At 42.8% G+C, this 13,261-nt stretch overlaps 1 protein-coding gene across 1 annotated transcript in view; it reads right to left on the bottom strand.

The window, feature by feature from the left end:
* Positions 1 to 894: 894 nt before the first annotated feature.
* ATP6V1E1 (ATPase H+ transporting V1 subunit E1) overlaps positions 895 to 13,261 on the bottom strand; it is a 34,368-nt gene continuing 22,001 nt past the window's right edge. The window contains exons 5-9 of the mRNA XM_045775136.1: positions 8,619 to 8,708; positions 7,555 to 7,623; positions 5,528 to 5,622; positions 2,793 to 2,880; positions 895 to 1,492 (exon numbers count right to left, since the gene is read on the bottom strand). Of these exons, the coding sequence (XP_045631092.1) occupies positions 1,430 to 1,492; positions 2,793 to 2,880; positions 5,528 to 5,622; positions 7,555 to 7,623; positions 8,619 to 8,708 (405 nt within the window). The 3' untranslated portion in view covers positions 895 to 1,429. The remainder of the gene's footprint in view (positions 1,493 to 2,792; positions 2,881 to 5,527; positions 5,623 to 7,554; positions 7,624 to 8,618; positions 8,709 to 13,261) is intronic.

Below are 13,261 nucleotides of genomic sequence, written 5' to 3'. Positions count from 1 at the left end.
TCCGTATCAGAACCGAGCTACGTCAGAATGAACACTGAAGCAGTCCCTACCACGGGCTCTTCAGAAGGCTATTTCGGAGGCTGGGGGACAGCCACAGGGATCCTTTCTCTTTCGGTTACACAGGGTTTTCAGTCTTGATTCCATCCCTGCATAACTGCATCGCTTTGCGGAATGGGTTTGCTGTGACAGAGTTCCCACGTGCCTCGATTCCTTCCCCAGAGGGCTGCTGCAGAAAGATGCTGGCAACACAGGGGTCAGGTCCTCAGTAAACAATGCTTGTGCCAGGAGATGGCATTTACGTCAGTCCCCACCTCCTCTCGAACGTCTTGTTTATGAAAAACGGTCAGGCTCAGTAGCTGCGTTCTCTATTGGGAGGACCATGCGTGAGTGCAGACTGTGGAGACAGACCCGAGTTAGACTCCCAACTCTGCCGCACCGCAAGGCCTGGGCAGCTGTCGGTAGTCATCGGGGGAAAACTAAAGAACGCGGAGAGGAAGAAAAGGACCTGTGTGAAAGGGTTTAGGCCTGACACACAGTAACCCTTCTCCCCCAGTAAGCCCTCAGATGCTCTTCTGACTTTGCCAAAACTAATAAAACTATTTCCTCAATAAAGCTGTCAAAGCCACCGGTGGACAGGTGATATTGAACACCTGTGTGTGGGGAACATGTGAAAGATTCTAAGGGGCTGGAAAGAACGCTTCTGGATAAAGGTCTGGTAAAAATGAGCAGGAAGTACCAGAGGAAACAGAGAGGGTTAATGGTTCCAAGTAGTGACAGCTGTCAACCAGCAACTACAGGGATTAGGAAAATGCTGCTTTCCTAGAAGCCTCAGGAAGAACTTTACCCTCGCAAACCACAAACTTGTAGCACCTTGCATAATAAATCACACCGAAATCCATGTAAACCTTTTGTTTTAATAAATAAGACCTATTCATGGCTTAGATTTTAAATCACATTTACAGATGAGGAACACTTCTAGGCCCAAACAGGTGAACAGTGAAGCTACTATTGCTGGCAGGAATGCATGCCCCCCATGCATCGGAAGCCTAAAGAGCAGAGACTTAATGTCAGAGAACACCATACACATCACCCTCTAGACTCGAGAACTGACAGCAGAAGAGCAGAGGAAGAGCAGAGACTCGGGGAAGCTCCAGTAACCACCATCTGATACCCTCATCTTCATGCTACAGAAGCAAGTGGAAGTTGTACTACTTTTAGATAAGCTAAGAAGGTTTCCTGATCATAGTAAGTGAAACTTTCTCCCATGTTAACAATTAGGCCAAGGGCATTCGCTATAGAGAGGATCCACTGACAAAAACAGATTAGAACAGCAAAGAGGAAGCCACACAGATATGCTGTTTCTTCAAATATCAGAAACTTCCATACGACAGCAGGAGAGCAGTGGATGAACTCCACCTTGCCCAAAGGTTTAGTCCAAGAACTTCCTGTTGGCATTTGCACCAAATAAGGCTCCCCGTACTTCTGGCATCATCTGTGAAGAAAGAAGTTCTTTAGTAAGTAAGTGTTGTCAATTGGAGAATTTGGAAAGCACACAACTTTTCTTTTTCAAGATTTTCTTTATTTATCTAAGAGAGAGAGAAAGAGTGGAAGTGGAGGGAGGGGCAGGGGGAGAAGGAGAGAGACTCTCAAGCGGACTCCCTGCTGAAGGGCTGGATCCCATGGCCGAGATCATGACCTCAGCCAAAATCAAGAGTCAGGCGCCCCAGAACTGCACATCTTAACTTCAAGTGGCAAGTCACTGACCACTGTGTGGCTGGGAAGGAAATCACAAAGCTAAGTGCAGCAAGTCTGTACCTTTACTTACCCAAAAGAACAGTAACAGAATCCTCGGTGAGAAACTTACCTAATCACAAATTTGTAATGACTGACTGCTTAAAGGGGACGAAGAAAAAAACTAAAACTAAAGCCATTATTGTTCGAGGCTCCTGTTAAACTGTGCTGTAGAGAGGAGATGATCCCTTAACAATACTATCACGTAACATTCTGGATCACATACAAACAGTTTCCGAGTGTGTGCTATGTGCCAGGGAGAAAACACATAATGCAAGTTTGTGCTGAGGCGCTCGTTTGTTAGGGCTGCTGAAAAATCCTTCGGATTTAACCTCAAACTTCTCAGGCTGTGCTGTCCATAGAGAGGCCACTAGCCACATGTGGTTACCGTGTGTCTGAAATGTGGCTAGTGCAACCATGGGACTCAATTTTTAATTTTATTTAATTTTAATTTATTCATGTGTGGGTAACAGCTATTCTAACGGAGAACACAGCTTTAGGGTTTAAGTTACCAGAAAATGATACTCAAGGCCAAAATGCTTTCACTTTAAGACAAGCCACAGCCACAGCAGCAGACTGCCGCTGCTGAAAGAGGCCCAGCATTTTGAGAAACGCCTGAATTTTCCTGCCGTGTTTCCTACAGTTCATTTGTACAAACCTAGAAACATCTCAAGAGCCAACAGCCCTGTGGTAATCCCTTTAAACAATATTTACTCCCATCATTCTTACTGGAGAAAGAACTCTGGGCAGCATCTCTACATTTAATAAAATGTATACATCAGAATCCTAAATAAACAAAACCCTCGTTCGACCGCCAACCCACTCTCATGTAAATGGTGTCACCTCAGTAAATGCTGCATGCCTACTGCCCACTCCTTTCAAGAAAATGCCACAAAATATAGAAAGAGTGACAAACCGCAAATACCAGCAAATGGACATGTGTTCTCTGAAGCACTTCAAAGTAACACAGACCAACTAATAAGACGTATTCCCGCACTCACCTGCTGGGCTATGAGATCCAGCCGGCTTTCTAGGGTATTGGAAACTTTTATTTTACGATCCCCGTTATAGATCTCAACTCCACCAGCTCTACAAAGAACACAGGAAATAACAATTTTTATAGATTTGAGAAGACAGACACATGGTACATTTACTTTCTTTTCTGAGAAGAAAGCTGCTTTGGTGTGTGGAATGTCTAAATACTATAAGGGGCCAATAAACTCATGCAAAAAAACTTTAATTCAGAAAGCTTCTGAGGATTTAAGGAATGGATGTTGATAATAACTGTCGTTTACCAAGTGACCGCTATGTGCCAATCTGATTTTATGTTGTAGCACCTAATTTAATTCTAATCAGTCCTCCCCAACAAAATGAAAAGGGGGAGGATTTAGTCCCAGTTTGCAAATCAATCGAGCCCTCCTATGATTATTTCTTAAAGGCCCAATCCTGCCAATTAGCAGGGTACTGATAAGGCCATATTCATAACTGTAGTATGTGTCAGATTAAAGGTACCACTGTAATCTTGCACCAAACTGGCTCTTAGAAAGTCCTGCCTCTAGCCACACCGCACTTCTGTTGTTCCCTTCCCCAAAGTTTCTAGCACTTAGAGGCTTAAGGCAGATAAGTCAAATTCTATTACAAGGAGCCCCCAGGAGCGAATTTCTTTTGTACGTTAGAATCTTATCAAATATTTCTTTTCTTCCTCTTAAGAATCTTATCAAATATTTCTTTTCTTCTTCTTCTTCTTCTTCTTCTTTTTATTTATTTATTTTTTTTTTAAGAAAAGCCATTGGTATTGTTTTTGTCTTTGGTGTCGTTTTTTTTTTAATAAAGATTTTATTTAGGGCACCTGGGAGGCTCAGTCTGTTAAGCAGCTGCCTTTAGCTCAGGTCATGATTCCAGTGTCCTAGGATCAAGTCCTGCATCGGGCTCCCTGCTCAGTGGGGAACCTGCTTCTCCCTCTGCCCACTGCCTGAAAAGGTTTTGCAAACTGTCTTTAGAAAACTTTAATGGACAATGACGTTAATATTATTTTCTTACTCTATCTTCCCTCCCCTGACATTTGTTTCATCTGTCTTTGGTTTCTCTAAACAGATTATATCCTTCATAAGGACGTCATTGGCTCTGCTGAAATCCTGACCCCACTGTCTGTGACATAATTCTTTGTTCTCATGAGGGAGTCAAGGCAGGAAAACCACTACTAAGTGAGAATGTTGACTGAGGCCCAGGCACTCACTGAGTGTAAAGCCCAGGGCTGCCTGTGAGTCTTGGTTGGTGTCCTCACCGTTTTACAAACAAGAAAACAGGTTTAAAAAGACTGAATAAAATGACTTGATTGAATAAAACAACATTTAAAATTCTACTTTAAACTAGCACCGGAATAAGTCCACCATTCCTTATCTACAATTCTGAAATTCAATAAGCTATTAGAACAGAAGTCTAATTTGTGTGCTCCAAAAGCTGAAGTGACCTCTAGTCATCTGGCAGCAAATGACTAGCGCATCTTTATGTATTTACCCCTTGCCGCGTGAATGTTCCCATTCAGAAATATTAGTATATCTGATCATGGGGTGTGTGGGGGGGTGCCTCAGACCCTGCTGGGGATGTTATGTCACATGTGGTATATATTCTTTATTGCTTTTCTGAACACTGGTATTCAAAACATCTGGCCCCAAAAGTTTTAGAACTGAAGCCCATTCTTTACCACACAGATCCTTAACTAAGTGTTTTATGTCCTGTCAATCTCCACAACAATGAATATCTGACAGCTGAACAACTATGTACATTGCAGGTGCCAGCACTGTGTTAAGTGCTGTACAGACATTATCTCACTTAAGCTTCCAAGAATTCTGTGAGGTGAAATAACTGGTCCGACTGAGACTACCCAGTGAGTATGTGGCAGGGTGGGGAATCATATCTAAATCTAATAATAACACTGAAGCTTTTTGCACTAACTTATACACGTTCTCAGGTTATAAAGCATTTTCACATGAACGATCTCCTCTCTTTTCCTCACTTCATGAAACGAAAAAGCAAAAAGCACCGATTCCATTTTACAAATGATGGAATTCAGTCTCCAGGTCCCACAGCTCACAAAAGGCCAACTCAGGACTCAAACCCAGGTCTGGTGCTCTTTCAACTAGGTTCATGTGTCCCAAAGACTTTCTGCAATGTTGGTCAATGTGTGCCTACGTGGCATCAGACACACAGACACAACTGAGAAAATGACCTTGGCTCTGACCTCGTCAGGAGTTCCTACTGCCTAGCCCAGGGGCACCAATCTGATCAGGGATGCTGAAGAAATGTCCTGTCATTTCCACACAGCACAAGCACCACTGGTATTTGCAATTCTGTGTCTAAGGAATCTATTAGGTTCTATTTGTCCGTACAGTAGTACTATCATACATGACGACTTGTCTTACTTCTTAGAAACTTAGAGGCAGCAATTATCTTCCTCAGCATCTAACACAGAGATCTGGACCCAGCTTTGAGTTCTGGGCAAAGAACGAGAGCTGCCTCTCTGCAGAATAAACTAAGTGACCACAGGAAGTTAGCTCCTTCTAGACTCTGAGAGTATGTCTAGTTGGTTAACAAGAGGGAACAACACAGCACTGAAAGATAAACAGCCGGAGTCACAAGTGGCGCACAGCCACCCCTCTATCTTGTGGCGAAGGGCACCTGAGAGCGAACTGTCAGCAAGACCCAGCATAAAGGCCGGAGCAGGAATACTCCTTACATTTCCTCAGGCAGGTAGGCCTCTTGATCAATCTGGACATCAACATCCTTTCTGGTGGCAATTTTGTACATGGGAACCGCTTTCTGCACAGCAGCCTGGAAAAAAACAGAAAACAACGAAATGTTTTAGCAGAAACTATGGAGCAAGGATCCAAAACCAAATCAGCCAACTATACAAGCAAGGCATATTCCTATTTATCAAGTAAAAGAAGAGATGCATCGCTGATGTAAATGTAAAATGGTGCAGCTGTTGTGGAAAACGGTATGGCCGCTCCTCAAAAAATTAAACCCTGATTTACCGTATGACCCAGCAATTCTACCTCTGGGTATGTATCCGAAAGTGAAAGCAGAGACTTGAACGGTTAACAGTGCAACCATTCATAACAGCCAAAAGGTCGGTAGAAACAACCCAAGTGTCTAACAGATAAACAATGTGCACACAATTCAGCCTTAAAAAGGAAGGAAATTCTGACCGGTGCTACCACATGAGGAATCTTGAAGACATCACACGAGGTGAAATAAGCTAGTCACAGAAGGACAGACATTGTATGATTCCACTAGTATGAGGTACCCTAGTGTAGAGACAGGAGGCAGAGTGGTGGCTGCCAGGGGTGGGGGTGGGGGGTGGGGGGGATGGGGAGCTAGTGTTTAATGGGGACAGAATTGCAGTTCGGGGAAGTGAACGTGTTCTGGAGAGGGATGGGGTCACGAGTGCACAACAACGTGCATGTACTTAACGCCACTCTACACCTAAAATGGTCACGTTTACACTGTGTACTGTGTACATTTTACAATTTTAAAAACAAATGAGCACACCAGGAAAATAAAATAATGCTATACTGTAATTAGTGTGATAAAATATAATTAGTGGAAAGCACTATCTAAATAATACTGTGCATGAGTAGACATGTAAATAACATTTTCTTGAAGGAACATTAGTTGGCAACTCAGACCTGCCTCCATAGAATGCTTATCACCTTGGGGAACTCTCCAGCATGTCTAGCTCTCTGTTTTATAGGTTTATAAATGAGGCTGTCAGCACATTCATGGATCCAGGTTACTGGCATGGTTTATAAACGAGAATCACAATTTATTAATTGCCAGTGCAGAGTGAGGGGAATGAGCACCTGTGTTCTCCAGTTGGCATGTTTTCTTTCCGGGAGACAAGTTACTTGGGAGATAAATTATAGTAAGAGTGAGAATGCATTATGTATTCTAAGTATATTAATTTACAGTAAGAAATATAATTGCTAAGGGACTAAGCCCTCAATCCCTGCCTGAAAGCAAGCTGCACAGAATTTTATTATTATCATTTTTAAAAGTTTTATTTATTTAAGTGATCTCTACAGGCAGCACGGGGCTCAAACTCACAACCCCGAAATCGAGAGTCGCATGCTCTCCTGACTGAGTCAGCCAGGCGCCCCGCAGGGAAGAATTTTAACCTGAAGAGCGACTCGGTGACACAGAAACAGAGCTAGGGGAGTTCATTCTGATTCACGGGTCCTTTAGTCTAGAGCACTCCCCTAATACTACAGGCTGTATGGACTTTCCACGGCGCCAGTGGCCGTCCCCCAGACCAGGCAGCTTTCCCTTAGACAGGAGTTGGAGGAACACCTCAGCATTTGCTTCTGGGACTGCAGCTATGTGTTCACTGCTGAAACCCACATACCCACTTTCTTTCCCCACACAGGAATACATTAGTAATACACTAGCCTTGCTAGTCTGGGATAGTTTGTTGCTTTTGGATGGCATTGCCCATCTTTGCTCCAATCCAGTATGTGCTGTTTTTATTGCTGAATTTTCAGATTATGGTGTTCCAGAAAGGGAGGAGGGTAGTAACTCAGAAGGGGCAACTTGACCTCTTTACGAAAAGAAATTAGAGGCTTAGATACACTTAAGTTACTATCTGTAATGGGTTAAGATACCTCTAATTTCCATGGTTGAGCTATCCTCTATAAAAGCACGCATTTCATCTCTAACATTTTGATGTATTTAAAAAAAAATGGATTTCTTTTTTATGCTCTTTACCTTTACCAGAGGGAAATCCTGCTTCCTGCAACGAACAATCATTCGGGGCTCCAACAATTGGTACAAACCCTGTAAGAAACAAACAGAAGCAATTAACAGGAAATTCAATTTATAAAATCCAACAGCAAAATAAAATATTTTTATAATTCTTTCATGTAGTTTGGAAAAAGAATACACAGTACGAGAACATGGAAAGAAGCTTTTGATGTCACAAACCAGATAAATATACCCAAGGCTCTGGTGGTAGAAACAAAATTTATATGGAATCTTCAAGTGGAACCCAAATGTTATTGTAATTAACCTAAGTAAAATAGGAATTCACAAGCGAGCAGCAAACATTTCAAATGTATACTACCTTTGGTCTGAACCCCAAAATCTAAAGCAAGTATAAATCAAATCAGGGAAGCTTGTTTTTGTTTTTGTTTTTTTAAGAGAAGGAGAGGGTAAGACAGAGAAGGGAGGGAGAGAGAGAATCTTAAGCAGGCTCCACGCCCAGTGCAGAACTTGATGTGGGGCTTGATCTCACAACCCTGAGATCATGACCTGAACCAAAATCAAGAGTCGGACGCTTAACCAACTGAGCCACCCAGGTGCCCCCCAAATGAGGGACGTTTAAAGCTGGAAGTTGCAAGAATTTGACCCCTAAGTTCTAAAGGACTAAAAGACTATATAAAAGGGTAGGAAAGTCTGAAAGTCTAACCCAACCAGCTATTTCTGTCCCCCCCATATGCGACAAGGAAAAGAGCAAGAAAGAAAGCTAAGATGAGGGGTGCCTGGGTGGCGCAGTCGTTAAGCGTCTGTCTTCGGCTCAGGGCGTGATACCGGAGTCCTGGGATCGAGCCCCACATCAGGATCCTCCACTGGGAGCCTGCTTCTTCCTCTCCCACTCTCCCTGCCTGTGTTCCCTCTCTGTCAAATAAATAAATAAAAATCTAAAAGAAAAAAAAAGAAAGCTAAGATGACAAAATAGGACAAAAAACCAAAAACCAGAGCTGGTCTCTAACACATCTTGTCAATTTTATAAGAACTGTGGCTATCAGTGGTAGGTCTAACCTATAAATTACCTGGAGGACCAGTCCATCCAGCAGCACTTGGTACCTGGTTGTATCTTTTACCACTTTGCTGAGTCTCTGTTTTGCTTCATTTAGTAGGTCCTACAAAGAGTAGAAAAGAAAAAAGTTATCTACAGGTAGTCAGGGCAGTCAGCTCAGAACCCACTGTGAGGATGGTCCTGAATCATGCCCAATCGCTTCACATTATATTACTATATTCATTCAACAAACATTCCAAGATCTATGATAAACCAGAGGCTGTGCTAAGTACTATATACCGATACAAGGAAGCAGGAAGCAACATCACAGCTCCCAGGGAGTTCATACTCAAGCAGAATAGCCCAGATTACCAATCAGTTCAGAAACCTACAAAACTGACTAACATGGAAAGAGCTACATGACATAGATTTAAAAAGCGAGCTGTTAAGACTGCAGTGCAGAGACATCTGGGTGGCCCAGTTGGTTAAGTGTCTGCCTTCAGCTCAGGTCATGATCTCAGAGTCCTGGGATCGAGCCCCACGTCTGGCTCCCTGCTCAGTGGAGAGTCTGCTTCTCCCTCTGCCTCTCCTCATGATTTCTCTCGCTCGTGCTCGTTCAAATAAATAAATAAAATCTTTAAGAAAAAAAAAAAAGACTTGTGCAAGATGATTCCATTTTCTATTAGGAAAAAAACACGAGATCTGGATAGAGAGCAAAGAGTCAACAATGTTTACCTCTGGGAGGCTAGATTATCAATGATTTCAATTTTCCTTTTAAGGTTTTTAAAAAGATTTTATTTATTATTCTAAAGAGAGAGAAAGAGCAGGGGGAGTAGAAGTGGGAGAGGGAGAAGCAGCCTGTATGCAGAGTGTGGAGCTTGACGTGGGGCTCAATCCCATGACCCAGAGATCATGACCTGACCTGAAACCAAGAGTCATGAATGCTTAACTGAGCCACCCAAGTGCCCCTAAAATTTTTATTCAAATTCCAGTTAGTTAACATACAGTATAATATTAGTTTTGGGCACATAATATGGTGATTCAATGCGTCCATACATCACCCGGTGCTCATCACAAGTGCACTCCTAAATCCCCATCACCTATTTACCCCACTCCCCCATCTTCCAATGATTTAAACTTTTTTTTCCCCCAGAAGATTTTATTTATTTACTTGGTGGGGGGGAAGAGCACGAGCAGGGGGAGCAGCAGAGGGAGAGGGAGAGGGAGAAGCAGGCTCCCCGCCGAGCAGGGAGCCTGACATAGGGCTCAATCCCAGGATCCTGGAATCATGACCTGAGCCAAAGACAGACACTCAACTGACTGAGCCACCCAGGCACCCCTGATTTCAATTTTCTTTATGCTAATTTGTATTTTCTAATTTGTCTATAATAAATATTAACTTCTATAATAAAATTACTAAAATAAAAATTAAAAGGGATTATCAGGAAATAAATCACTTATGGTTGAGAGAACACAGTTGAAATTACTCATTAAGTAATAAGCATTTATTGGCTTACCAGTGAAAAGAGAAGTCAGGTCTTTTAAAAGGCGACATAACACCTCTGAATCAAATTGTTCTACACAGTCTATTCTATTTAGTACCATCTCTGGAAAGCCAGGTTTCTTGGTACTTTGAGGGGGAAGGAGAGACACATGCTCACCTAGAGGCCAATCAGAGCTTGGGAAGAACAGGTAGAGAGGGGGAAGTAACCCTCTACGCTGAAAAGCCCTTTATTTGGTTGTGAGAGTCACCTTGGATCCCCAGCCCTCTGAGACCCACTGCTGTGCGAGACACTTGAAGCCAGCTCTTGCTTCACAATTCACGCAGAGGTGAGGGCACTCTGACACTCACTCACGCATAATGTCAAGCAAACATTTATTTCATTTGACATCTACTAAGCACAAATATACCAAGATTTTTTTTTAAAAATCAGAAGTACTCACTTTAGGGCCAATTTAAAAAAATAAAATGTTTTAATAAAAAGTAAAATAGAGTCCAAAACCTCAACAGCAGGTATGTAAGAATGGTGGCCCTCCACCTCTACAAACAGACTTCGCAAGGAAACAACTTCTGTCAATTCTGACATTAGACAATGCATTAAAGTCCAAACACATACTTTCACATGAAAACTGTTTCTAAGGTACAAATAAATTAAGAAAAATTTTAAATAATCTGAGCATGCACTACTGTAGAAGATTTCTAATCTGTAGCTGGCCACCCCCAAGAATGTCAGGAAGGTGTTCTGAGAACCCATGTCATTAGAGACTGTAACGCAAATAGTTAAAATTTCTGTTTTTTAAAAAGAAAAAAAAAAGGTTTAAAAAAACATTCTACTTTACATGTTGTTATATACCCTAAGATTATCTTCACTGAATTCAACATCTGTCAAAAAAAAAAAAAAAAAAATCCTTATGGGATGCCTGGGTGGGCTCAGTCAGTTAAGCACCAGTGCTGGGCTCTTGGTTTCTGCTCAGAAGATTGAGCCCCGCCCCACATCAGGCTCTGCACTCAGGGGGTTCCCATTTCGTTTTGATGATGAAAACCAAATAAATTTAAGGTTAACAACAGGGGCACCCGTCTAGCTCAGTCAGTAGAGCTTTCCACTTTTGATCTAGGGGTTCTGAGTTTAAGCCCCACGTTGGGTGTTGAGATTACTTAAAAATAAAATCTTAAAAAAGAAAAAAGTTAACAAAATGTCATAAAGGACATCATTTTTCTTCTTCTAAATATGTAATTATTAGATGATAGTCACTTTTTTCCCCACATTCTTTCCATGGTGGGATCATCTCAGGTTGGCTTTATTTCTATTTCTTGATCCTTAGCCAGCTTTTGCTATAAAGCACTCAGCTGACAGAGGCATTCCTACGATAACCGCTAATAAAGCAATCTACTAAAGAAACTGTAAGGCCATTACCGTTGCCACTAAATTGAGTTTGAATAGCTTTAAGATGTTTCTAGTCCCTGTGCTCAAGGGAAAGTAGAGCCTCAAAATCTCCCCTATAGCAACAGGAATTCTCAAATATATTCTGCACAAAGCAGACTAAACCATCAGAGCAAGAAATATTTTTTTTCAAAGATTTGATTTATTTGTCAGAGCGAGAGGGAACACAAGCAGGGGGAGCAGCAGGCAGAGGGAGAAGCAAACTTCCTGCTGAGCAGGGAGGCCGGTGTGGGGCTTGATCCCAGGACCCAGGAATCATGACCTGAGCTGAACGCAGACGCTTAACTGACTGAGCCACCCAGGCACCCCTCAGCAAGAAATATTTAAATAGTAATTCATCTCACAAAGATCTAGGGTCTGAAGACAGGGTTATAATTCTGAATTAGCCAGACACTGGAAGAAATGATAACAGCAATGTGAAAACCATTCTTTAAATTCAAAGGTGTACACACACACACATACACATATTTTTAACATTTATTTGGGAGAGGGGCACCTGGGTGGCTCAGTTGGTTGGGCGACTGCTCAGGTCATGATCCCAGGGTCCTAAGATTGAGCCCCACATCGGGCTCCCTGCTTGGCAGGGAGCCTGCTTCTCCTTCTTCCACCACCCCACCCCCCGCTTGTGCTCTCTCTCAAATAAAATCAACTCTTTAAAAAAAAAAAAAAACTTATTTGGGAGAGAGGGAGTGTGTGTGCATGTGGGGGAGTAGCAGAGGGAGAGAGAGTCTTAAGAAGACTCCATGCTGATTTCAGAGCCCAATTCTGGGGCACCACGTGGGGCTCAATCTCAGGACCCTGACAATCAGGGCCGTCGCCAAAACCCACAGTCGGGCACCCAACTGAATGGGCCACCAAGGCACCCGAAGAAGGGTATATATTAAAAAAATGTGGAGGCATGTGGCTGACTCAGTTGGTAGAGCATTCAACTCTTGATTTCAGGACTGTGAGTTTGAGCCCCACACTGGGTATAGAGATTACTTTAAAAAAAAATCTTAAAAAAAAAGGGAGGGGAGTGGGAAAATTTATTTTGGGGGGTTAAAAAGAAACTGGGTAGAACATGATGCCCTAAGAGAATTTATTTATTTATTTAGAGAGTGCATGCACATGCATGTGAGCAAGGGGGCAGAGAGCAAAGGGAAAAGAGAGAGAATCTCAAACAGGCTCCACGCTCAGCATGGAGCCCAAGGTGGGGCTAGGTCTTCGGACTGTGAGATCATGACCTGAGCTGAGACCAAGAGTCTCCTGCTTAAAGGACTGAGCCACCCTGGCACCCCGACAGAACACTTTTAGAAATAAAATTTCTAGGGGTGTCTGAGTGGCTCAGTTGGTTAAGCGTCTGCCTTTGGCTCAGGTCATGATCCCAGAGTCCGAGGATTGAGCCCCATGTCTGACTTCCTGCTCAGAGCGGAGTCTGCTTCTCCCTCTGCCCCTCTCCTCACTCAGGCTTTCTCTCTCTCAAATAAACAAAATCTTTTTTTTTTTTTTAAGATTTATTTATTTGACAGAGAGAGAGAGACAGCCAGCAAGAGAGGGAACACAAGCAGGGGAAGTGGGAGAGGAAGAAGCAGGCTCCCGGCAGAGCATGGAGCCCGATGAGGGGCTCTATCCCAGGGACCTGGGATCACGCCCTGAGCCAAAGGCAGACGCTTAACGACTGAGCCACCCAGGTGCCCCTCAAATAAACAAAATCTTAAAAAAATAAAAATAAAATAAAATTTCTGTGTGAATAGTG

The sequence above is a fragment of the Ursus americanus genome, chromosome 25 (genome assembly GCF_024610735.1).
Source record: "Ursus americanus isolate L20-20 chromosome 25, mUrsAme1.1.p, whole genome shotgun sequence".
In the NCBI taxonomy this organism is placed as follows: Eukaryota; Metazoa; Chordata; class Mammalia; order Carnivora; family Ursidae; genus Ursus; species Ursus americanus.
This window is presented reverse-complemented; position numbering and strand designations above follow the sequence as displayed.